The 23903-nt window shown below is 50.9% G+C and overlaps 1 protein-coding gene across 2 annotated transcripts in view; it reads right to left on the bottom strand.

Annotated features, from left to right (window-relative positions):
- Positions 1-5319: 5319 nt before the first annotated feature.
- Positions 5320-23903, bottom strand: part of PDE4A (phosphodiesterase 4A) — a 34776-nt gene continuing 16192 nt past the window's right edge. For both annotated transcript variants that reach the window (XM_084249685.1, XM_084249686.1), the window contains 14 exons: positions 20518-20709; positions 19591-19627; positions 19412-19482; positions 18617-18666; positions 18323-18435; positions 14990-15083; positions 12879-13102; positions 11814-11912; positions 11541-11705; positions 10324-10423; positions 10038-10192; positions 9703-9825; positions 9125-9307; positions 5320-6064 (listed from right to left, as the gene is read on the bottom strand). In XM_084249685.1, coding sequence (XP_084105811.1) covers positions 5378-6064; positions 9125-9307; positions 9703-9825; positions 10038-10192; positions 10324-10423; positions 11541-11705; positions 11814-11912; positions 12879-13102; positions 14990-15083; positions 18323-18435; positions 18617-18666; positions 19412-19482; positions 19591-19627; positions 20518-20709 — 2293 coding nt within the window. In that variant the 3' untranslated portion in view covers positions 5320-5377. The remainder of the gene's footprint in view (positions 6065-9124; positions 9308-9702; positions 9826-10037; positions 10193-10323; positions 10424-11540; positions 11706-11813; positions 11913-12878; positions 13103-14989; positions 15084-18322; positions 18436-18616; positions 18667-19411; positions 19483-19590; positions 19628-20517; positions 20710-23903) is intronic.

Here is a 23903-nt window from a genome sequence, read left to right as displayed (position 1 = left end):
TACAAATGAACACAGCACACCACACTTAGATGTGGAATGGGAAAGGGACAAGGGAAAAGTAAATGTTGCCAAGCAGAGATTATTTCTTAGCCTTCAGATACTAAAGCGGCCGCGCCTCTCATAGGTTGGGTTTCCAGCTATTGACAACCATGACAACCAATCGTAGCGCGCAAAGAGGTGCCTCCTCGCCACGCCTCCCACCTGATCTGTGCGGAGGCGCCCTTCTGTTCGCCCTGTAACTCCCCAATCCCACGCTAGGGGGCACTCGTGGTTGGCGCTCCCTGCCCTGTCTTCTCCCACGACCCACTTTACACTAGTACCAGCTTTATAGAGCTGTTGTGAGAATGAAGTGCAATACTTTACGTAAATCAATGCCTGGAACATAGTAATCGCTAGGTAAACATCACAGATTTTTTGTTTGCATTTTACAGCAAGGGAAACGGAGGCAGTAAGTCACCTCTTCAGACCATCCCGGTTCATTACCTGGCAAGAGTTGGAACCAGAATCCAGCCAAGCTGAATACAGAGTCTCTGCTTATCTGCCACGTTTTTGTGCCTCCCTAATCTCAAATGCCGGCTATTACTCCTTTCCCTTGACTATAAAGTAACTTTCCCCCTAGTTATAAATGTAATTCATCCTCACCGCAGACTTTCAAAAAATATCAAAGACTGCTGAACAGAAAATGCAAATCTCGTTAAAATCTGCCATTGGAGAATTATTAATATTGTGATGACATGCTGTCTGGGTTCTTAGTAATTCTTCACTACGTTGACCAACACTAGAATGGACATTTTGTAATCAGCACTTTTAGGTTTTTATTCAATTGTTTCCTTAAGATAAGTATTTTTAAAGCTGTAATAGCTTGGTCAAAATGCATGTGCTGTTGTTCTATCTTTGATTAAACATAGTCAGAGCACTCTAGGAAAGCTGGATGTGCCCACTGCCACCAGGCCTGACAAGGTCTGACTGCTTTACCCACCTGAGAATGGGCTGCCTTTTCATTATTTGCCAATTTAAGTGTTTATATTTTTTATGCTGTGAGCAAGGGAAAATATTACCCACATCTCAAGATTTTGTACATATGAAATAAAGTAGTGATAACATAAAAGTATCCAGGCAACTATCATTGTAGAGCAGACCTTATTTCTCTGAATTTTCCCAACACTGTGAGATCACTTCTTGGCCTCACTTTCCTCACCTGTAAAATGTACGATAGTGCAAATCTCAAGGACCCCTGGAGAGTTGATAAGATAATCTGTCTAAAGAGTTTAGCTCAAGGCAGAGCTCTGGACATACATGCCGGGAGAGGAGAAGCCATTTGCCCAAGACCACATAGCTGGCAAGTGACTGATGTTGGCTTCAGAGAATGAAGCTACTGCACCCATTCCCCAGACCCCCCACCCTGTTTAGGTGACAAGGTTTGCTGTCATGCCCTTGTTACTGCCCTTGGTCACTTTCGCCTGAAGGAAGACGAACTCCCTACTGGGAGAATTTTAAAGAGCCAGCTGATGATCATATGCCACCTCTGCCCTCTGACCCACTTTCTCTGCCTGCCACCCTGTCCCAACACAGGAGGCATTTGGATCATCATACTTGCCCTTTTACACTTGGGGAAACTGAGGCCCAGAGCAGAAAGTCTCACCCAAGACCACTCAGTCAACCCCTGCAGTCTGGGGTTGGTGCTGTCACCTCCTGACCCCCAACCCTACAGCCTTTCCCCGACTCAGCCTCCCTTTGAAACACCCTCGGGAATATGTGTCTCCTTTTTGCTTCTTGCACAAAGTTCAGATTCCCTGGAAACTTTTACCTAGTTTTCCAATTTTGCTTCTCCCCTCTGGGTCCAGATTGGCCCCCACTCCTCTGGGTCAGATTATCCACTGTGAATCTTTAAGTCAGTCAAGCAGGCAAACCTTTGCACTAAACCTTCTACATTCATTCTCTCACTTAAGTTCTAGAACCTAGCAATGGATACAGCAGCCACTGGCTGCATGTGGCTACTTAATGTGAAGGAAAATTAAAACTCTGGTTTCTCAGTTGTTCTAGACACATCCCAAAGTGCTTAAAAGTCACGTGTTGCTAGTGGATCCTGTGTTGGACAGCATTCTTATCATTGATCCAAGGAAGCTTGACATTGTTTCAGAACACACATGCTGGGAATATACACATCTACACACCCCACTGTGCTTAACCACTTTAAGCACTGTGTGTGAGTGTCTATCTTAGTTTATTACACCCTAAAGGCAGCCAGTATTCTAATCTAAAAACCTCATCACAAACACTTCCTATCCAAGTCTTTATCCACTGGGGTAGTTTTGCTCATTAGCACCATGATGTCAGAAACATCTTACTGGTGGAGGGCCTCCCCGGTGGCGCAGCGGTTGAGCGCTGGGTTGCGAAGCTGCCCGTGGCCTCTGTGGCGCCAGTTCGATCCCCAGCTGCTCCCCGGCCACCAGAGGAGGGTCCCACATGGCGCGCAGAGCTCTCCTGCCGCCCGCTGCTCCCCTCAGCAGTGTACTTCGGTCCTTCTGCCTGCTCTGCTCCCTGCTCTGGCTCTGGTGAATTCTCTCACCCTCCCACGCCTCTGACTGTACCCAGTGCATGTATAAAACGAAAACAAACAAACAAACAAATAAATAAATAAACATGCCTCTATTAATAATAAAAAAAAAGAAACATCTTACTGGTGGAAATGAGGCCTCGTTAATTAGCTTGATAAAGGTTGGAAAAATGGGCTTCCATTGGTGGAATTGACAGTACTCAAAAATGTGGATTTTTAAAAATATTTGAGACTCACTCATCTGACCTTGTTAATAAACCTGTCAGAAAAATGACTTAAGTCCCAAGCATCTTGTGTGAATTCAGACAGTTCAGCTTGCCTGATGTCCATCGTAAGATTTCCATGCTAGAAACAACACAGAATCCTGCCTTTAGATATTCAGGTTCATTTTCTTGGCTTTGTTTTAATGCCAAGTGAGGACTGCAACTCCAAAATAGAATGCTGAAAATTCATGGAACTTACAGGTGTGAATTCTCTTGTGCCTGTTCATCAAGTTTAATGTCTGCACCTCAGAATTTGACAAAAGACCTTACATGATGACCTGGGAATCAGGTGGTGCAGGTATCGTAAGTTAAGTTTCTTGAGGTCTCTAGGAGTGATCTGCAGGTTCCAGCAGCACCCAAGTGTTTGCCAGTGTTCCAGGTAGGAGAAGCGAGGCCTCCCTGGGTATGTTAGCCTGTGAGACTGTGTAGTCTGAACCTCTACTTACAACCTGTGCTAGACCTAGACGAAGAAGCCTGGGGACTGCCTCCTATCAAGCTCTCTGTACCCCCTCAAGTTCTAGCCACTCTGGAAGCAAATGGGAAAGGAACCCTCCTTTACCCCCACCTCACCCCAAGCAGAGACTGCCGGAGAGAAGCACTCCCAGAAACAGGGTGAAAAAGGAAGTCACAAGAGCCAGGAAGATCGGCGAAAGCCTTGGTTTAATTGGAGACAAGATTGAAGGACTGATTATCGATCAACAGACCGACAGATTAATTGTCAAGTGGACAACACACAAGCAGCTCATGGGGGTCCTGTGCCCCACCCACACCCCCATTCCCAGGGAGAGGAGTCCTGATGGCAGTGGGGTTCCCTCTGATCAGTTCCACCCAGCCCTGGGGAAGGGGGAGGGGCAGGCTTCACCCAGTCCTCCCAGCCCTGCTATGACACGGCTTCCCATCAAACAACAGCAGAGTCCACCCTGGGGGGTGGAGGGGGGGGTAAGTCTATGGTACAATTTGTATAATACAGCAGGATTGGAGACTCTCCCTCTGGGAGACCCCCCTCCTCTCCTTCCCCTGACAATGTCAGTCAGGGAACGGCAAGTTTATTTTCCCTTTTTGCCTCTAGAATAATTTACAAACCAACCTTACAGTATATACAAAAAAAAAAAAAAAAGAAAATAAAAAAAGAAAAGAAAAGAAAAGAAAAAAAAACAAACCAAAAAAAGACCCACTCCGGTCACCGGCTGGGACAAAAACTACTTTTGCTACAAAAATGAACCCTGTACAGCATCAAGGGGGTGGAATTAGGTGGTACACCCCACTGGATGGACAGACAGATGGAAGGTTGAGGAGAGCAGGGGCAGGGGCTACAGTACCGTGTGCTCAGAATTGAAGGGGAGGGCAATGAAAGAGAGAGATCCTGCTCTGCCCACTTGCAGAACTGGGCCAAGGAGTGGAGGGGAGGAGAGGAGGGGGGCTTTCCTTCCAAACAGTCCCCCCTTGATTTGGAAAAAAACAGCCTTGCATCTGTCTGTCATATTGCTCAGGGAATGGTTGGGGGACAGGGAGAGGTTTGGCAAGGTGGGGACACGAGAGAATGACTTTGGTGCCAGGGTGGGAAGGAAGGGCTGCCCAGAAAGGGGGTGTGGGTATACACATTATTGCTTCCTCCTAGGGCACAGGGTCTGGGAGGGGGGCTGGAGGATGCTGGGGTAGAGGGCATGTTCCCAAGATGGGGGTTCTGGGCCTGGCCCCACCCCACCGAAGGTGCAGGTGGGAGTCACTGCGGCCCCTTCTCCTATGGCCATGGGAATCATTAAGGCAGAAACAAAAGGAGAAGCAGCTGAAAGGAGGGGTGTGCTATGGAGCTGCCCACCCCACAAAACAGAGAAAATTCAAACAGAACCCAATGTAGAAGAGGAAGGGCGTGGCAAGCAAAGGCGGAAAAGCAGGCCCTCCTCAGACCAAAGGCAGGTGGTGTCAGTGTCCCTTTAACACCCCCTCTGCATCCTGAAGTGCACAGCTCCCCCTGCCCGACCAAGTCAGTATTGCCGAGTTTGTGCAAAATGAGGCGGAAGACTTGGGGGGACAGCTTGCCTGAGAAGGGACGGAGCTGGGGCCTCCACAGTGACTATGCCCAGCCCCACCCAGAATGGCTATTCCTGGCTGTGTTCTCTCTAGACCCTCCTAAATTCAGAAGAAAAGCCTGCTTAGACCCAGGCAAAGAGCCTAGAGACCGGAAGACAGAACTCGGGGAGGTGGGGGACAGGAGGTGACAAGGGGAGCAGGGAACAGGAGCATCTACAGTTGCTGTGTTTCATCCTGGTATTTTTTTTCTTTTTTTTTCTTTTTCTAAAAATGTAACAATTAAAATTCAAAAAATAAAATCCCTTCCAGGACCTCAGTCCCTCGTTCCCCAGCCCCCACCTCCAAAAAGAGGCCCCAAGGATGGGGGTGGGGGAAAAGGGGAAAAAAAGAAAAGAGAAAAAACCCCACTTTTCTGTTTTCTTTTTTCTCAGGAGGCCCAAGAGTCTTTGAGGCAGTAGAGGAGGTGGTTGGGGGGTGATGGCGGTGAAGGGAGGCGGGGAGGGTAACAGGATATCAGGGCTGGGGCTCAGGTAGGGCCTCCAGTAGACCCCCACCCACCAGGAGCTGGGAGTGTGGGTGGCTCCTTGGCAGATGTCCCTGGGCAGGCACAGCACGCCCTCTTGGCAGCCTGGTGCTCTTTTTGGGCCCCCACCTCGGCCACCATAGAGGGGAGGCCCAGGAAGCCCGGGGCCTCCTCTGGAGGGGGTGGGGTCCTCAAGGCAGGCAAAGGGGTGCTCTCAGGAGACAGGGCAGGGGGGCTGTTGCAGCCTACCACTTCCATGGACACATCTGGGCACATGAACCCCTCCTGGCCCGTAGCCACACTATCTGCTAAGTCTGCTTGCTGTGTCAGGCACGCTTCCTCTAACCCTGCCTCCGCGGGTGTGTCCTGGCTGTGGGCCTCAACTGTGAAGGGTGCCTCAGCTGGGGATGCAGCCTGGGTCGTGGGCAATTCCTGTGTTTCAAATGTGCCTGGGGTGGCAGATGCCTCTTCCTCCTCTTCCTCCTCCAGGGTCAGCTCAAACTGGAACTTATCCGGTGGCTGTGGGTGGCCTGGCTCCTCCTCGGGTGGTGGTGATGGGCTCTGCCGAATGGCGCTGTAGTACCAGTCCCGGTTGTCCTCCAACGTGTCCAGGATCTCCTGGGCATCTGGGTGGACCAGGTCAGCCCACGTCTCCCACAGTGGATGCACAATATAGTCGATGAAACCCACCTGGGGGAGGGGAAGAAGGTATAAACCCCGGGCCTGCTAATGCAGGTGCTGAGGGATCTAAGGAAATAAAAAAGAAGCTGATGCCGTTTGACCCAGCAATCGTGCTTCTCCATGTCCACCCTGGAAAAATTCTTACTGAAGAAAATCACATATGGGGCCTCCCTGGTGGTGCAAGGGGTTAAGTCTCATCACTATCAAGCTATTGGCAGTCACTGCAGCATAAGGTTCTGTCCCTGGCCAGGGAGGTGACCCACATGGCGCAGCAGACCTCTCCTGTCTCACCCGCTGCTCCCCTCAGCAGTGTATTTCGTCAGTCTGCCTGTTCTGCTCCCCTCTCTATCTCTGGTGAATCCTCTCACCCCGTGCACCCATGGCCTGTACCCCAGTTCTTGTATGCAAAAATAAAGAAATCTTTAAAAAAAGAAAAGAAAATCACATATGAGATGTAAACAAAAACTGGACGCAGTCACACATTGCGTAATGACGTTTCTGTCAACAACTGACCAAATATTTGAGGGTCATGCCACAGGCCCTACCAGCCAGGTCTATGTCCTTACTCTACCACACAAAATAAAATTGCCCGGTGAAGCATTTCCCAGATCACATCCCTGCTGTTGAGTGCCATCTGACTTATTATTAATAGGATTAGAAGCTGTTGTATACTCCAAATATTTAGTATGAGCATTTTTTTGCAGCAAAGAGAAACTAGAAATAATTTCATGGCAAACTACTGATTAACACTCTGATATCATCTTCCCTCCTTATTGATGATCTTGATTTTTCTGGTAGGAGGTCACGAGTCCAGCTGAAAACTGTATTTCCCAGTCTCCCCTGCAAAGACATGGTGGCCATGTGACCATATGTAAAAGGGGCATGGGGGAGGGATGCTGCCTCAGCCAGCAGAGGCCTTTCCTCCTGCAATGCAGTTAGAAAGGCTGGAGCTTCAATGTCATCTTTGACCATGAGAAGCAAAACTGAGGATACAAGCCCCATGCCTCAGAAGATAGAAGAGAAAAACTGAAAGCCCTGGGGAGCCTGCCAACTTCGTGGAGCAAAACTCCTTTTCTCTATAGACTTCTCATGAGAGAGAGAGAACATGAAACAAACCAACAACTTTATCTTGTTTATATCACTGTGAATTCCTAACTACTAAATAGTTAGATGTCCACTGACAGGGGAATGATCACACAAATCATTATCTATACCAGTGTGAAGACTATACAGTAGCATAAAAGGTTTCTCTGTGTAAAAACTTGGTAAGATCTCCAAGTCATTGTTGGGAAGAAAAGGAAAGCTGGGCCTCCCTGGTGGCGCAGGGGTTAAGTCTCAGCACTATCAAGCTATGGCCAGCCCACATGGTGCAGCAGACCTCTCCTGTCTTGTCCACTGCTCCCTTCAGCCGTGTATTTCAGTAGATCTGCCTGTTCTGCTCCCTACTCTGTCTCTGGTGAATTCTCTCACCCACCCCGCCCCATACCTCTGGCCTAGACCCCAGCTCTTGTATGAATAAATAAATAAAAATAAATCTTTAAAAAGGCAAGATGTATAAAAATAGGTATATATTCACACAGTGTACATTTTTAAAAAAGCTAAGCCCACAAATTATTGCTGTGAAGCTGTCTATGAACATAACTAAATAATAAAGCTGATAAAATTGGTTTTCACCATGGAGTGGGGGTGGGGGATGTTGCTGCATGCCCAGGGGACATTTGGAAGTTTCTGGAGGGAAGGGTTCTCCTGGAAGCTTGTGGGTAAAGGCCAGGGATGCTGCTCAGTACTCTACAATGCACAGGGTGGTCCCCCACCCTGAAGAATGCTGTGCTCACAAATGTCAACAGTGCCCAGGCTGGACAGCTCTGGTGTGGAAGGGCATATACAGTGAGCTGGGAAGGATGGACATAACCAGGGAAGAGTTCGAAAGTGGGAGGATGAGAAACTTACATTCACATTTTAGCCTTATCTTTTAAGAGATTGTTTTCCTGTTCTCCTTGTTAAACTATTTTTTGTAAAGATGTATTTATTTATGCATAACAAGAACTGGGGTACAGGCCAGAAGTGTGGGGGTAAGAGGATTCACCAGAGACAGAGTGGGGAACAGAACAGGCAGATCCACTGAAATACATTGCTGAGGGGAGCAGCGGGTGAGTCAGGAGAGGTCTGCTGTGACATGTGGGTTGCTCCCTGGCTGGGGATCGAACTGGTGCTGCAGTGGCTGCTAATAGCTTCGTAGATTGTGTCTTAACCCCTTGCGCCACCAGGGAGGCCCTTTCTTGTTAAATTAAATTGGCACACGATGAAGATGAGTCATTCCATCTCACTTTAAAATCTACCAAAACCAATCAAGAAGATGTGGTACATATACACAATGGAATATTACTCAGCAATCAAAAAAGATAAACACATGCAGTTTGTAGCAACATGGATGGAGCTAGAAGGGATCATGCTCAGCGAAATAAGTCAGAAAGAAAAAGAAAAATACCAGATGGTCTCACTCATAGCAGGAATTTAGAAAACCTAAATAAGGGACCAGGAAAAAGACTAATTAATACAAAGTAAAAATCAAAATCAACAAGCAACTATAAACTAGAGACACACTACGGCGGGGGGTGAGGGGAGAGGAAGGATTAGTGTCAAAATAAGGGGGGTGCAATTGTATGGGGAATATAACCAAAATGAAAATGCATACATTGTGCAAAAATGAAAAATTATATAAGAATTATATAAAATAAAATTTAATTAAAAAATAATAAAATCTACCAAAACCAGGGACAATTTAAATAGCAAGGTTACAGGGAAACTGGGAATTTGTATAAGGTTTGTAACTAAGAGCCAAGTCAGTATTATGATGTTATGGTGGTTGCTGCAAATGAGCTAGAATTGTATGAGCACAGGTAGGTTTACCACCTACCCGAGACACTTCAGTTCACCTGCTCTATGGAGACATTTCCCATCAAAATAGAAAACAAAAACTTGACTTTGTGGAGGATAGGTTATGACCTAGCCAGGATGGGGTGGGGAGACCCGCCCTGGACCCTTCAATTGGCTGATCTGAAGTTGTACCTGAGACTTCTCCACAGAGGCTGTGTGCTTGTCACACATGGGGCTGATTTCCATGCCCCGTTCACGTTCACGGTCGCCCTGCTGGAAGAACTCGGCCATGATGCGGTCCGTCCACTGGCGGTACAGCTCCAGCGGCTTGGTGGGATTGCTGAGGTCCGCACAGTGTACCATGTTCCGCAGGACCTGCATGGGGTGGGGGACCTTCAGAGGCGATGCCCCCATCCCAGAGGATTCAGGCTTCTTTGCCTCCCCCTCTTGGGGTGAAGTGGGGGAAAGAGGTGGAAGGAGATGGACAGAGCACAGAAAGGAGGGAGATGAATGGAGGAGGAGGGCAGAGATGGGAAGGGGCTGATGAGCAAAGGTCAGGAGAGAGAGGGAAAAGAGACATTAGAGGGAGGTACAGGGAGCTAGGTGGGGGGAGAGGAGGGAAGGGGATGGTGGGGGAAAGGAGATGAGCAGGAGTTAAAGAGAAAAATGAGGAAAGATGGGGGTTGGAAGGCAAAGACGAGGAGGAGCTGCAGGCTGAGGGAGGGGTGTACCCCGAAGCTAAAGGGGCAAAAGGGTTGTGTGGGGGTCACCTGGATGCGGTCAGAGTAGTTGTCCAGCAGGAGGACCCCTGAGCTGGTCACTTTCTTTGTCTCTACCATGGTCTTCAGGTCAGCCAGGAGGGTCATGTGCTTGGACATGTCTGTGGCCAGCACCTGTGGGCAAGGGGGTGTCACTGGGGTCACTGAAGCTCTGTCCTCTGCCCTCTACATCCACCCATGAGGATTTCTGAACTTTTCACTCCCTGCAACCTACCCCCACCAGGCCACCAGAGGTCGTGGCCTCCACAAAGGAGCCACTGATCTCAGATCCAACGCTCCCAAAGGGCCCCTTTCCTTTCCCACTCTGTCCCCCATCTCCAGCTCACCATGTCAATGACCATCTTGCGCAGGCTCTGCCGCTGGCGCTTGCTGAGGTTCTGGAAGATGTCGCAATTGTCTTCCTGTAGCAGCTTGAAGCCCACGGCCAAGTGATGGTTCTCCAGCACAGACTCGTCATTGTACATGAGTGCCAGCTCGGAATCTGAGGCCCAAAACAGGGCAGGCATCAGGGCAGGTGGAGGTCTCACCAATCCATCCCCAGAGCCTGCACGGAGGGGTGCTGCGGGGTCCACCTCCAGCCTAGGGCACCCCACCCCTTGGAGGGCCACTCACTGGTATTGATGAGGAATTGGTTGGAGACCCCGGGGTGGTCCACGTCATGAATGGCAGCGGCGAAGAGGGCTGCGAGAATCTCCAAGTCAGTGAACACAGCCTGGGGGGGCCCATAGAGGAGGTCAGAGTAGAACAGAGCTTAGGAAGATTAGGGAGGGCGGGCTCCCCAGTAGGGCCCTCAGGCATTGAGATGCTGAAGACAGACACATTCAAACTGCAATGCTTCCAGAAACTGACAGGGATCAAGTGTGTGGTGCTGGCAGATCCTGGGCAAGCTGGCATAGACTATCTCTGAAAGATTTATAAGATTTACTCCAGACATTGCCCTCAGGAATCCATTCTACTCCCTGGAAATGCCCATCAGGTGTGAGCTGAATGGGCCTTGGATGGATTCTTTTTTTAAAAGATTTATTTTATTTATTTATGCATACAAGAGCTGGGGTACAGGCCAGAGGTGGGGGGTGGGTGGGAGGATCCACCAGAGACAGAGTGGGGAACAGAACAGGTGGAATTACTGAAATACACTGCTGAGGGGAGCAGTGGACGAGACAGGAGAAGTCTGCTGCGTCATGTGGGTAGCTCCCTGGGTATTGCAGTGGCAGCCGATAGCTGACAGAGCTGAGACTTAACCCCTGTGTCACCAGGGAGGCCCCTGAATGGGTTCTTACTATCAGGTGAGAACCTGAAGTTGGCCCTGGAGGTGGCAGTGAAGGCTGAACCTGTTACGAACCCTTCCTCCCCCAAATTCTGAGAGCCCCTGCAGCAGGGTTCTTGCTGTTACCACTACAGTAGAGATCCGAGCAGTCTTGTTAGCGCACCTGAGAATGGGAGGCTGCTGAGTCTGATGATATGTACTGACCCCCAAACCTTAACACCACATTTTCTCCCCTTCTGTATCTATCAAAGTCCTACTTCCCAATTTTGTACAGATTTATTTATGAGGAGGTAGGCCCATACAAGCTATAATAAACATTCCTTTGATCTCAAAAGAAAGGGAGGAAGAGAGGGAGGGAGAGAAGGGGAGAAGGGAGGGAGGAGGTCAGAGAGAGAGAAAGAGAGAGTTGGGGTGAGATCAGAAGGCCATAGAGAGAAAGGTAAGGATTAGAGTGAGATGGAGATCAGCGATCAGGGCCAGAGGAACAGGAGATCTGAGTTAGGTAATCAGAGAGAGTGAGAGACAGACTGGGCTGGGGAGGCAGGGGCTGGGCAGTGCTCACGTCCAGCGCAGGTGTGGCCAGCAGCACGTGGGTGGACTGCAGGACGTCGGCTGCATGCAGACTGTTGTGGTAGGCCACGTCAGCATGGTAGTGGTCTTCCAGGGTCAACATGTATGTCACCATCGTGTCCACTGGGATTCGGAACTTCTTTAACAGGTCCCTCTCCTGAGGGCAGGTGTGAAGGGGTGGTGACCCTGCTGACCTCAATGCCCCCTCCTGCCCTCCTCCCTGCACCCTGACCCATCAGCCTGCCCCGCTGTAATAGCTCCTCACCTGGAATATCGTGTACATGACGCAGCTGAGGGAGCGGCCTCCGGCATAATCTGAGACACAAAAGATGTTCAGGCCCCACTTGTTCAGATTCTCCAGTTCCTGGTGGGGATGATGCCCAGAATTCAGAAGTATACAAGGCCCAGAGCTTTCTAGATTCTTTCCTAAGAGTTCCCAGCTCGGTCTAAAGGCAGCACCAATACAGCCCACCCAGTGGACGGTGTACTCAGCAGCACAGAATTCACTACTCAGGTTCTACTGGGTAGAAAATAACAGCAACTACAGCAACTGTCTACTGAGCGCTTATTACCTGCCAAGCACTATACAAAGCACGTGGTCTCGTTTGGAAGAGGCAAAGTAGTCACCTAACTCTCCCACAATCCTACAACTCACAAGAGGCAGACCTGGGATGTGAACCCAGCTCAGCTGACCCCAAGCACAGTTCAGCCTTTGAGCTAAGCCACCGTGAGTGCAGAAGGACATGAGATAATTTTCCATGTCTTCCCAGAAACCAGAACAGTGCTAGTGCATAGCAGGGGCTTAATTGACAGGAGCAGGATTTGCCAGGGCTGACTCAAGACATAAAGCGTAAATTCTGTCCATTGCAGGAAGTGTCAAAGTGGCAGTCCATGGCCCCAAATCTGACAGAAGGGCCAGTAGTCAAACCTAGGTCAGTAGATGCTGCTGGGGTTCTGCTTGGATCCCCCTCATTGCTACCCCTCCCCCTGCTGCTGGGGCTGATTGAGACTCCCAGCTTCACCTTCTCCAGAAAACTGTTCTTGTCTCCATATGAGCTATAAGGGGGGTGATGCCATCACCCAGAAGTACAAAAGGCAGGCTCCTCTCCATGGTGCCATTCACACCCCAACTACAGCTGAGACAACCTCCTTACTCAGGCCCTTCCTATCCTCCTCCTTCACTGCCCTTTCCCCTGCACATAAAGAGCATAGAACCCGAATCCTCATCTCAGGCTGACCCACTGCCCAGTCCTTCTTTGAGCCCCAATGGGAATGGGGGTGTGGGGAGCCTGGCCCTCTCCAGTCCAGCCCTGGCTGAGCCCCCACCCACTTGGGCCAGGAGCTCTTCTTGGTCAGTCTTCACCCCAAACCGGGGGATGCTGGAATCATTCAGGCTGCTGCTGTGCATCAGTTTCTTCACCCCTGTGATCTGAGACATGGGCTGGAACTGTGGCCCAGGAGGTGGGGGCTGCTGGGAGGATCTTTGCCGGGGCACTTGCTGTTTTTCCCGATCTTTCATTGTGGGTGATGGGATCTCCACTTCATTCTGCTTGTCTGAAGAGATGGAAGAGGGGCAAAGATGAGCACCCCTCCATGCCCCCCACATGCCCAGGAATTCTCACCTGGGAAGACAGAGCCCTTCCAGGTGTCATGCTGTAGGACAGAAACCAGAGGGGAGGTTGGAATTCTTCTGGGAGGTGGTGGGCTGAAGTGGGGATGCTGGGGCTGGCCCAGAGCTGTGGGGTGGCCCTAGTGCAATCGCCAAGTTTGGCAGGGGGGTGGTGTGGGAAGTGAGGAAATAGGGTGGGTAGAGCTGCTGTCTGCCCCCATAGGCAGGGAAACTTCTCTGGTAGGGAAGACACCCTCATGGAGACCTAGAGTGCTGGTGGGGGTGGACAGTGCTGGGAAGAGGGAGGGAAGGGTGGTCTCTGGCTCCAAGGGTCCCCCACCCCCTTGACACCAGCCTGCCTGGGGTCCAGCCCCATGAACCATTTTCCTCAGCTTTCAAGGGCTTCCAGAGCTCAGCCAGAGTCACCCATTGTGACCTGGGGCTGCGAGTCAATGAGAGGGCCTAATGGGAGTTATTTGCATGCTGGGCTCCCATTGGTTGGATCTCAGAATCCAGGCAAGCCACACCCCCATTGGCGGGAGCATTTGAAACTCTGAAGCCATCTCTTGACCTTGGGAGAGGTTCTCTGAAATTTGGGGCCTTTGTGGTTTGGTGATAAGTTGTAAAGGTCAAATTACCCTGGGTTTAGTGGAGGTATAGTCTCAGCTAGAAAGCTCTTAGGTTCAGAGATCAGGATAAGTTGGAGGTTACCATGAGCTTCAGGGTTCCAATGAACTGGAGGGTATTTTTCTTTTTTTTTTTTAATTTTCTAGAGGCATGTCTTATTTATTTATTTATTATTTGTTTGTTTGTTTGGTTTATACATGCACTGGGTTCAGTCAGAAGCGTGGGAGGGTGAGAGAATTCACCAGAGCCAGAGCGGGGAGCAGAGCAGGCAGAAGGACCGAAGTACACTGCTGAGGGGAGCAGCGGGCGGCAGGAGAGGTCTGCGCACCATGTGGGACCCTCCTCCGGTGGCCGGGGAGCAGCCGGGGATCGAACCGGCTGCAGAGGCTGCAGGCAGCTTCGCAACCCAGCGCTCAACCGCTGCGCCACCGGGGAGGCCCTTGGAGGGTATTTTTCTGTATTAGGATTCCACCAAGTTAGGAAAGTCTCCTGAGTTTGGAAAATCTCTTACAGGTTCTTAAACTTGATAATCTATTGAGTTCAAGAAACTAAAGTTGGGACCTCCCTGGTGGCACAAAAGGTTAAGATGCAGCCACTGCAGGCACTTAGCAGGAGTTCAATCCCTGGCCAAGGAGGTGACCCACATGGGGCAGCAGACCTCTCCTGTCTCGCCCACTGCTCCCCTCAGCAGTGTATTTCATCAGTCTGCCTGTTCAGTTCCCCACTCTGTCTCTGGTGAATCCACTCACTGCCCCCCCCACACCTCTGGCCTGTACCCCCAGCTCTTTCATGCATAAATAAACAAATCTTTCAAAAAAAATCTAAAGTTGGGGGGGCTACTCAATTGGGGGAGTTTTTTATCTTGGAAGTTTGTTAAAGTTTGGGGGTCTTTTATGGGCTCATAAGGACAGTTACCCTTTCAATTTGATAACTTTACTGAGTTTGGTCATCTTGAGTCTGGGAGAGACCTCCTGCATTTGGGAAGAATTTGGAGATTCTACTGAATTTTGAGTGCCACTGAATTTGGAAAGGGTTTTTCATCTTGGAGAGAATTTGAGGGCATCCTGAGTATGGGATCTCTTGAATGGGGTGACTTTGACCTTTAGGGAAAATTGATCGTTTGGGCAAATAGGGCAATAGGACCCAGGGCAACCTCTTGCAGCCCAGGTGGGCTCACACACACAGAAGTGCAGCCCCTCACTCACCCAGGAACGTTGTGGAGATGTACTCAGAGACCTGGTTTCCTGACCTGCTCATCTCTGACAGGTGTGTGAGTTCACGGTTTAGCATCCTTTTGAACTAAGGTGAAGGAGGCAAGAAGAAAGAAATGCTGGGGGTCATGGTGGGAGGAACTCTCACCGTAGGAGACACTCTCAAGAAACTTCTGAAGGCTCCATGAGTCCCTCCTACTTCTCTGTGCAGCCAACAGAGGATCCATCAGAGGGGTCAGCCCCTCCTCCCTCCCCAGTTCTCAGTGTCGGGGAGTTGGGGGCAGGCTTGGGGAATCCCGACCCAGCATTCCCCTCCCAGCATGAGGAGAGAGGGGCTCCCCTCCCCAGACTCTTTCCTCCTCCCCACAGAGGAGGAGCCAGAGGGGCACCTGTGGAAGGGAGGGGCTCCTGCTTAACAGGAAGCCAATGGACTATCAGGAGAATCCTGTCGCCATGGAGATGGGAGTCTCCTTAGCAACTCCCCCTCCAATCAGCTACTGAGCTGGGGGAAAGAGGGGCAGGCAGCAGGTCTCTTAACCCTTGCCTTCCCAGAGTTACCCTAAGCCAGGGCTTGGCAGACACAGACCCCACTGCCTGCGGGTCCTGGCCTCCAGCCCCCAGCCTGGATTGGAAGGGAATGTGCTACCCAAGCTCTGGGTGACGAGAACGTTTTGCTGGGGCAGGGGAGAACGGGGAAGTGGGGAAAGGCTAGTTCGTTCACCAGGGGAGGGGGGTTCCCATCATAGCCCCCTTCTCCACAACCTCAGAGAGGTGGGCAGATGCACAGATGAAAGAAGCACAACCAAACCTGGGCTTGGAGGCCTGCCCTGGTCCCCCCATGCCACTTCACACAAGCATCTGCTGTGACATTGTGCAGAGAGGAGAAAGGGCATCAGCTCCCTGCCCCCAAATTCTGCCAAAGCACCCTCAAAACAAGAGCAGACTCTGTCCAGAGAGGCAGGAGAGACACTCATCAGAAAGGGTGAGCCCATGTGGCCCACAGGGGGACAGGGCACTCACACCTCCCAGGGCTGCCCAGAGACCCTGCGTGCACAGAGACACACACACAAGATGGACCCACCACCACACACAGTCACAGACTCCCATGTTACACAGTTCTGCACAGCATCACACAGCCTCACACACAAAAACCAAGGAGCACACATAACAAGACAGACACTGGGATCACATGCCCAAGAAAAATCACGCAGCTCTGGGCTCCCAAACATGGTTCAACACACAACAACACAATCAGAGACACATGATCTCAGACTGGGCCACACCATGACCCAGACAAACAAACATATGGTTAATTAAACCCATACCCCTGCACACATACGTGTGCACTGAGAAGCACACGCAGCAAGAGACCCAACCCCAGGGAAAGCCACACACTCCCAGCTAGCCACCATCCACGCCCAGCCCAGGGCCACACACAGAGACTCAGCCATAAGGCTTCATCTTCAGGCCACACACGTGCACAGCTGCATACACAAACTCAGACCCAGGACTGGAGGGCCCGAGGTGGGAGGGCCAGGGCTGGGTCTCCTGCCCATCCTCCACCCCAAGTTTCCCTACCTGGTCCCACCAGCCCACCAGCCACGGCTTGGAGCAGGTCTCGCAGAAGAAATCCACCAAGGGCATCTTGAAGCCTTAGCCCTGCACAGGGCTGCTGCACACAGAGCCTGAGCTGGGGAGTTCTAGGGTTAACAGCCACTGTGCGTTGGGGGGGGGTGTGCTGGGCAGGTGGGCAGTGGAAGGGGGAGCCGCGGAGGGGCCTGGGCCGGCCCAGCAGGGCTGGGGGCTCCCTTCCCCTCCGCGCCCCCGGCAGCAGCACTGGTTACATGGTCCACCAGTCCCTGGGCCTCATGGGCCCCCCCTCGTCAATGGCTGGAGGTGGCCAGGGACCCCTGCCCATGGGGGGGCAGGAAGGGCGAGGGTCCCAGAAGGAAGCTCTGGGGTCCGTGTGTGTGCCTGTGTGTGCGCGCGCGGGTGCGTGCTCACTGCAGCACTGGCAGGCTGCATGCGATGTCAGGTGGTGCTGGAGATGGGGGGGGGCGTTAAAGGGGTATGGGAGCCCATGGACCTCAGCCAGGACCCAAGTGGGGCTACCAGGGATAAGGAGGGAGGCACCCCCAAGAGGACTTGTCCCCTCCATGGACATATAAGAGACACCCAAAGACACACAAACACCCTGAGACACACCTTTCCACAGGCACCAACACAGAGCCAGATACTTGACATGCTCTTAGGCACTTGAACACACAGACATGTAAATGCTGTTAGTGCTACACTTACCTCTCTCACACACATAGTCACAACTCACAACTCTTATGTCCAACACATTTATGGGTAAACAGTTGAGTATGCAATTATAAATGTTTTCAGACACACCCCTTCTGAGAGCACAGAGCAACACCAAGGGAGACACACACCCAGATGTTAGATACACTTACAGACACACACCAATAGACATACTTTTAAACACAAATCCACATGACCTTAGACACAGGGAATGCTCACTCTCAAATCCACAGATGCACAGATATACACACACTTGCGGATCCACACTCCAAGACACAGTCACATTCTGAGATGCTCAGTGCACCCTCAGACACAGTAGCTCTCAGACGCCCATGTTTCCCGACAAGCCTCCATCTACAGGCACCTGCACCCCCAACACACACACCTCCACCTGCACACTCATTTCCTGATAAGCATCCTCCCACAAGGACTGCCACAACACTGCACAAGCTGAGAAATCATTTGCACTGCCTACTTTCTCAATGACGCCCCCTGCAGTTGTGCAGTGTATGGTCTGCATCCTCTCCTGCAGCCCTGCAAGCACACACAGTCACTCAAATACACAGATTTGCATCTGGATCAATGCCCACAGACACACACACCCCCACAGCACACTCCCACACACAGCCCTGCATAATTGCCTGTGCAAGCCCATACATGCTCCACAGGTTCAGCATCTGTACATCATTCCTGCACATCATTCCCCTCGGAATCCACACCCTGTACTGCAAATGTGCGGCTGACAATTGACAGCCACACAGATGCATGAGCCACAAATACACACCTGCAGACTATACAAGCATATTATACGCCCCCCATCCTCCCAAAAGATATAGTCACCTGTGGATAGACATACAAGCAGACACACATGCTCAAACACACCAGTCTTCTCCAGCCCTGCCCCATTCCCTATTGGCCCGACCCATAACCATCCACATGTTGACCCTAGTTGGCCCCACCCCTCCAGCCCTGCCCAGGTGCTAGCACTGGCCCACAGGCCCAAGGCCCCAGGCCCCTGCACACCTTGTGCGAAGCCATCTCGCTAACTGAGCGGTAGGTCTGCATGGTTTCCAGCTGCTCCAGACACCAGTCCAGCTCCTCCAACGTCTCTCGAGCCAGTTGCTGGCATGTCTCCTCTGAAGAAGGAATAGCCGGGGCTATGACTGAGAAGATCCACAGGCAGACCCCCAGAATCCCCCACCCATGGTCACGGGGGTCCACCAGGTGAGTGGGGTGCTGGGGAAGGGGGCGAGACAGCGACCCTGGGTGAGGGACCCCCACTGGGGCAGTAAGAAGGCCCCCCCTGGGCTTAACTACCTGACAGCGTGGCCTTGCAGACAGGGGTTGGGCCGCCCAGCGGGGACCGCCTGCAAAGAAATGGGTCTCCAATGTCAGCCTGGGCCCAACCCCGAAGATACCTGTTTCCCCCTCTCCATGTATAATGCCAGTTCTCTTCTTTCTGAGCACTCACTGTATCCCAGGCACACCACCATGTAGTCTGCTGCGGCCCTCACAGAGCCCCACAAGAGCCCATTTCACAGATCAGGAAACAAGCTCAGGAAGGTGAATTCAGGATTACACAGCTGGTCAGCTGTAGGGTGAAGTCCTGTCTCGCCAAAGTCTCTGCTTCCTTGACCATCTCTGCACCCCCTCCCATTCCTTGACCCTTATGAAAATAGCTTTGTCCAGAGACCCAACAGCTCTCAGCCACACCAGTGCCCCAAATAATGACTCCTATTTAATAAGCTCCTACTATGCACTGGACAATGTTCTAGCACTTTTCTATATACCATCTCCTGGACCCCATGGCAGCTATCTAATGGAGGTGCCATAGGAATGCTATTTGCCTAGCAAATTGGCATTAAGGGCCAAGGCTGGGTGGCTGACCACCCATGGCCTTATCACCATGTGTCCTGACCCCTTAATAGTCTTTATAAACATTTCTGTGTGGTAGGCTTTCAAATCTCAATGACTTACTGGCTCGAGGGGGAGCTAACGCCTGAGTAGAGGCTCAGAGAGGTGAAGTGCCTGTCTGAGGTCACACAGCAGGGCTGAAAGTCGAATACAAGTGTTCCTCATGATTGTGGGCATGGGGGCCCAGCCTTGACTTACTTGTTACTGGGAATGGGCACATTGGTCAGAAGAGAGAAGTTGCTGCGGACGCTCCGGAGGCTGGCCAGCACCTGGGGTGTGGAGCAGTAGTGAGGGCAGGGGTCTGCCCAGAGGGCCCATGTCCCCCAAGTTTGCTTCAGAGTTGGAGGCCTTTTCCTCCTTAGGGGAGGGAATCTCACCTGGGCAAACGGTGTCACAATGAGGTCCTCAGCATGCCTAAAATCAATGACAGGGCCAGGTCAGGGGTCTTCACAGTGGGACACCCCCCCACCCCCCTCACCCCTCACCCCCACAAGCCTCCAGATGAAGAGGGACTGCAACAGGGATTCCATACAAACAGCTCTCTAGGGTGAATACTGTGGGGGCTGGGCCATGGGGAGGCTGGCCTGCAGGGTGGGGGCTCCATAGAGCAAAAGGAGGGGGCACTTATGCCTCAGCAGTGACATGCTGAAGGCTGATCCTGAAGGAATATGACAAAGAGGCACAGTGACACACTACAGTGACTGGGCTGGGTGAGAGCAGGGGTGGGAAGGAGGTGGAGGGAGCAGGAGGAGGGCTAGAGAGGGGAGGTGGGTACTTCCTCGGGTGGGGGCAGAGCTAAAGAATCCCATGAGAGGGGAGGGGCTGAATAGGTGGGGGGCTGCTCATGCCTGCATAGGTTGTCATCATAAAGGGGGTGGATTATAGAAGTCTGGTGGGGGAGAGGGGGCTCAAATGAGGTGGACGCTCTGGAAAAAAGCGCTGGCAGATTAGGGCTCAAGTGGAAAGGTTTCCTCCTTGCTAGAGATACAGGCTGAGGCGGGGCCACGTCCTGGCAGCCTATATGCAGAAGTGGGCTTGAGCAGGTTGAGTGGCTGGGGTATACCTGGACGTGGGGGGGGGGTGGTGCTGGCCTGAGAGAGGGCCCCAGTGTGTCTGGGTAGGGGGCAGACATAGGGTGAACACTCGTCCTCACTGGTAGATAAGCTGAAAGGGACTGTCCTTGCTGGATTGAAGGGGGCAGATACCCTTCACTGGGGAGGACAGGTGGGGGGCTTGGGCTGTGTCTATCCAACTCTTGCTGGGGAATGCAGCCTATGACAAGGCCAGAGGGGAAGGGTGCTCACGCCTCGCTGGTGACTGATGAGTTCCGGGACATGGTCTTGGGTGACATGTCATAGTCACTGTCTGAGCGGTAGAGAAAGGACTCGCGGCGCTGGCTGGTGGCTGCCCCAGCATGTAGCACAAGGCCTGGGCTCGCCTGCGAGTCCAGGGGGCTGCGGCCAGGTGATGATGTGGGTCCATTCTCTGCTTCGAAGCTGCAGGGAGCAGATGGGGGAGAACAGGGGTCAGGGACTGAAATGGTCTTGGGGAGATCAAGGAAATTCCTGGCACAGATAGGGGTGGGGTGGGCAGATAAAGAACATTACATACACTCCAAGAGAGAAGGAAAACAGAACTGCAGAGATCAATTGACTATTGAGCACCTTCGTGTGCCAGGCCCTGTTGCTGGCACTGGGACACAGCAGTGACCATGATTCATCCCTCAGAAATGACCCGGGGACAGCCAGATCACAGTTAGGTTAAACTAGTGGAAATACATACTCCAAAAGTTGGGCAGTTGTCCTTGGCTTTACTCTTTCCTTTTAACCTCAAACCAGGGCCTCCCTGGTGGTGCAAGGGGTTAAGCACTGTACTATGAAGCAGTCCGCAGCCTCTGCAGCACGACTTCTATCCCCAGCTGGCCAGGGAGCAACCCACATGGCGCAGCAGACTGCTTCTGTCTTGCCCGCTGCTCCCCTCAGCAGTGTATTTCAGTCAGTCTGCCTGTTCTGTTCCCCGCTCTGTCTCTGGTGAATCCTCTCACCCCCCACACCTCTGTCCTGTGCCCCAGCTCTTGTATGCATGGATGAATAAATCTTTTTTAAAATAAATAAATAAATAAACCTCAAATCAGCCTCATCACCCAAATCTATCGAGAATGCATCCACTTCTCTCTCCCTGGCCAGCCTCCCAACCTCATCACATGCCTGGACAAGTGCATTTGCCCCTGCCTTGGTCCCCAACTCCTGCCTTCTCCCTTCAGTCTGTTTGCCCCAGGGCAGCCAGAGGGAGCGTGTGAACATTCAAGTCAGGTCATAACTCTCCTTAGCTCTCTGCTGAAAACTCATGGCTCCCACTACACTGAGAGCACAAGCCAAAGTCCCTCTGCTGCCCACCAGGCTCTGCCCATGACCTGCCATCTCCCCTTCACCTCACTCTGCTGCAACCACAATGGCCTACTTGCTAGTCCCCAAACATTCCAGACACATCCCTGGCTCAGGGCATTTGCACAGGCTGTTTCCCCTCTCAGATCTCCAGTGGCACCTTCTTTGTGTCCTTCAATCTTTAGCTTAAATGTCAGCTACTAGGGTAGCCTCCCCTGACCAACCTAACTATAGTTTGTCCGTGAGCGAATATTTCATATTTCCCTTCCTTACAAAATCAAACCCAAAAGATACTACTTACCTGACATATGATATATTTTGCTTATCTTCTTAATTTGTTTGCATTCCCTCCTAGAACTAAGCCTTGGAAGCAGGGTTTTGTTTTGTTTTGGTCTGCTTTGTTCATTGCTCTATCCTTGGGCCAAGAATACGGCCTGGCACACATGGATGGTCAATAAAAATTTATTAAATGAATCCTAAGACATAAGAATGAATGAATGAATACAATAATATGTGAGCTGGATTGTGTCCTGCAGAGAATTAAAACTAGATGGGTGATAACAAGTTACTGGAGAGATGATTTTATCTGCTGTGTGAGTGTGCATAAAAGATGAAAAGTAGCAGACCTGGAGGTGGGAGAAAGCACTCCAGGTGTGGGAACAGCAAGCGCAAAGACCCAGGATGTTGGTAAGTTGGAGTGGAGATAGATACAGATGAGCTATGACAAAGGCAGCAACACAGAGACTGAGATAGGGATCTGCTGACTTTGTCACTTCCCAGCTGTATGAGTTGGAGGAAATTACTGAATTTCAGTTTCCTCATCCATAAAATGGGGACAACTACCACTGACCTTGGGTGAAGCAGGCAACCAGCATTAACACAGATGAAATAGAAAGGTGCCCGGCACAGGAACTCAAAATATGGTGGTGATTGCCTCTCAGCATCCGGGGAGTAGATTTAGCAAGGCAGTAGATGCGGAGAGTTGAGAAGAGCGAGCGGCTGTACCCTGACCATGTGCTCTCTCCAGTCTGTTACCCCTTGTCTATTGTTAATATGAGGGGGTTAGACTGATGAGCAGACTTCAGACTATGCTCCGGTGGGTGTAATAGGTTAGAAGGAGGAAATGAAAGCCTCCCCTTTCTTGTCCTACCTACTGAGAATCAGCATAAGATTCGATTTTAACGGCCCCTCTGCTAAGAAATGTTTGAAATCTCCCAGACCAGAGAGCAAAACCAGTTTCCATATTCTGAACTTTTTTTCTGGGCCAGTCATGAGCTGGGAGTAGGGAGGCCAGGAGAGACTTCACTGACTATTTTACAGAGAAAGAAACTGAGCTTCAGAGGGGAGAAGAATTAGTTCTGGGTAACACAACGAGAGTGGGCTGAGAATTCAAACCCAAACCTTGTGGCTTTTCAGACCAAGATGTTAGCTACTGTTCTTTGCCTATTCCACCCCCCCCCTTAGAGCAAATGTTCCCAGGGCCCAGGCAACCTACATAAAAAAGAGTGGCCTGGGGGCCCTGAGCAACCAGATATTCCAATTTAAGGGAAAAAATCCAGGCATTTTAAAGAGTGAAAAATTCAAACTGCATTTAGTGATGAACCTCAACAACATTTTTAAAATATGGTGAAAACTGCTTTGCAAAGACACTGTGGAGAATAAAAAGCTACAGACTGGGAGAAAATATATGACAACGCACTTGTATCCAAACTATATCATGAACTCCTAACTCGGTAATTAAGAAGACAATTAAATAAAAAATAAATGAGCAAAGGCATGGACAGTTGACCAAAGAAGATATCCATATGGCAAGATGAAACAGGACACATCACTATGATTCCTAGGGGAATGCATTTCCTTAGGGAAATGAACTGTCATATCATACCTACTGGGATGGGTAAAACAGATAAGCAAATAAAAACTGACAGTTTCAGTCAACTGGTGATAAGAATATGGAGCACTGGAACCCTCACTGATTGCTGGTGAGAAGGCAAAGGGGTTCAACCACTCGGGAGACAATGTGGCAGCTTCTTATGAAATTAAACATACATTTACTGTAAGATTCAACAAAGTCACTCCTATTTATTTGCCCAAGATAAATGAAAACATATGTGCACTCAAAAGCCTGCAGACATATATCTATGGCAGTCATGTTCATAATCACCCCAAAATGGAAACAGCCAACTACTATACATCAACTGGTGATAATATGGAACACTTCTTTGGCCATTATAACAAATGAACTACTATGACTTAATAGGGAATATATATATATTTGGTCTCTAACAAGGTTCCTAAAACTCTGG

The sequence above is a fragment of the Talpa europaea genome (assembly GCF_964194135.1).
Source record: "Talpa europaea genome assembly, chromosome: 12".
NCBI lineage: Eukaryota > Metazoa > Chordata > Mammalia > Eulipotyphla > Talpidae > Talpa > Talpa europaea.
The sequence above is the reverse complement of the archived record's forward strand: the minus strand, read 5'-3'. Positions and strand labels throughout refer to the sequence as shown.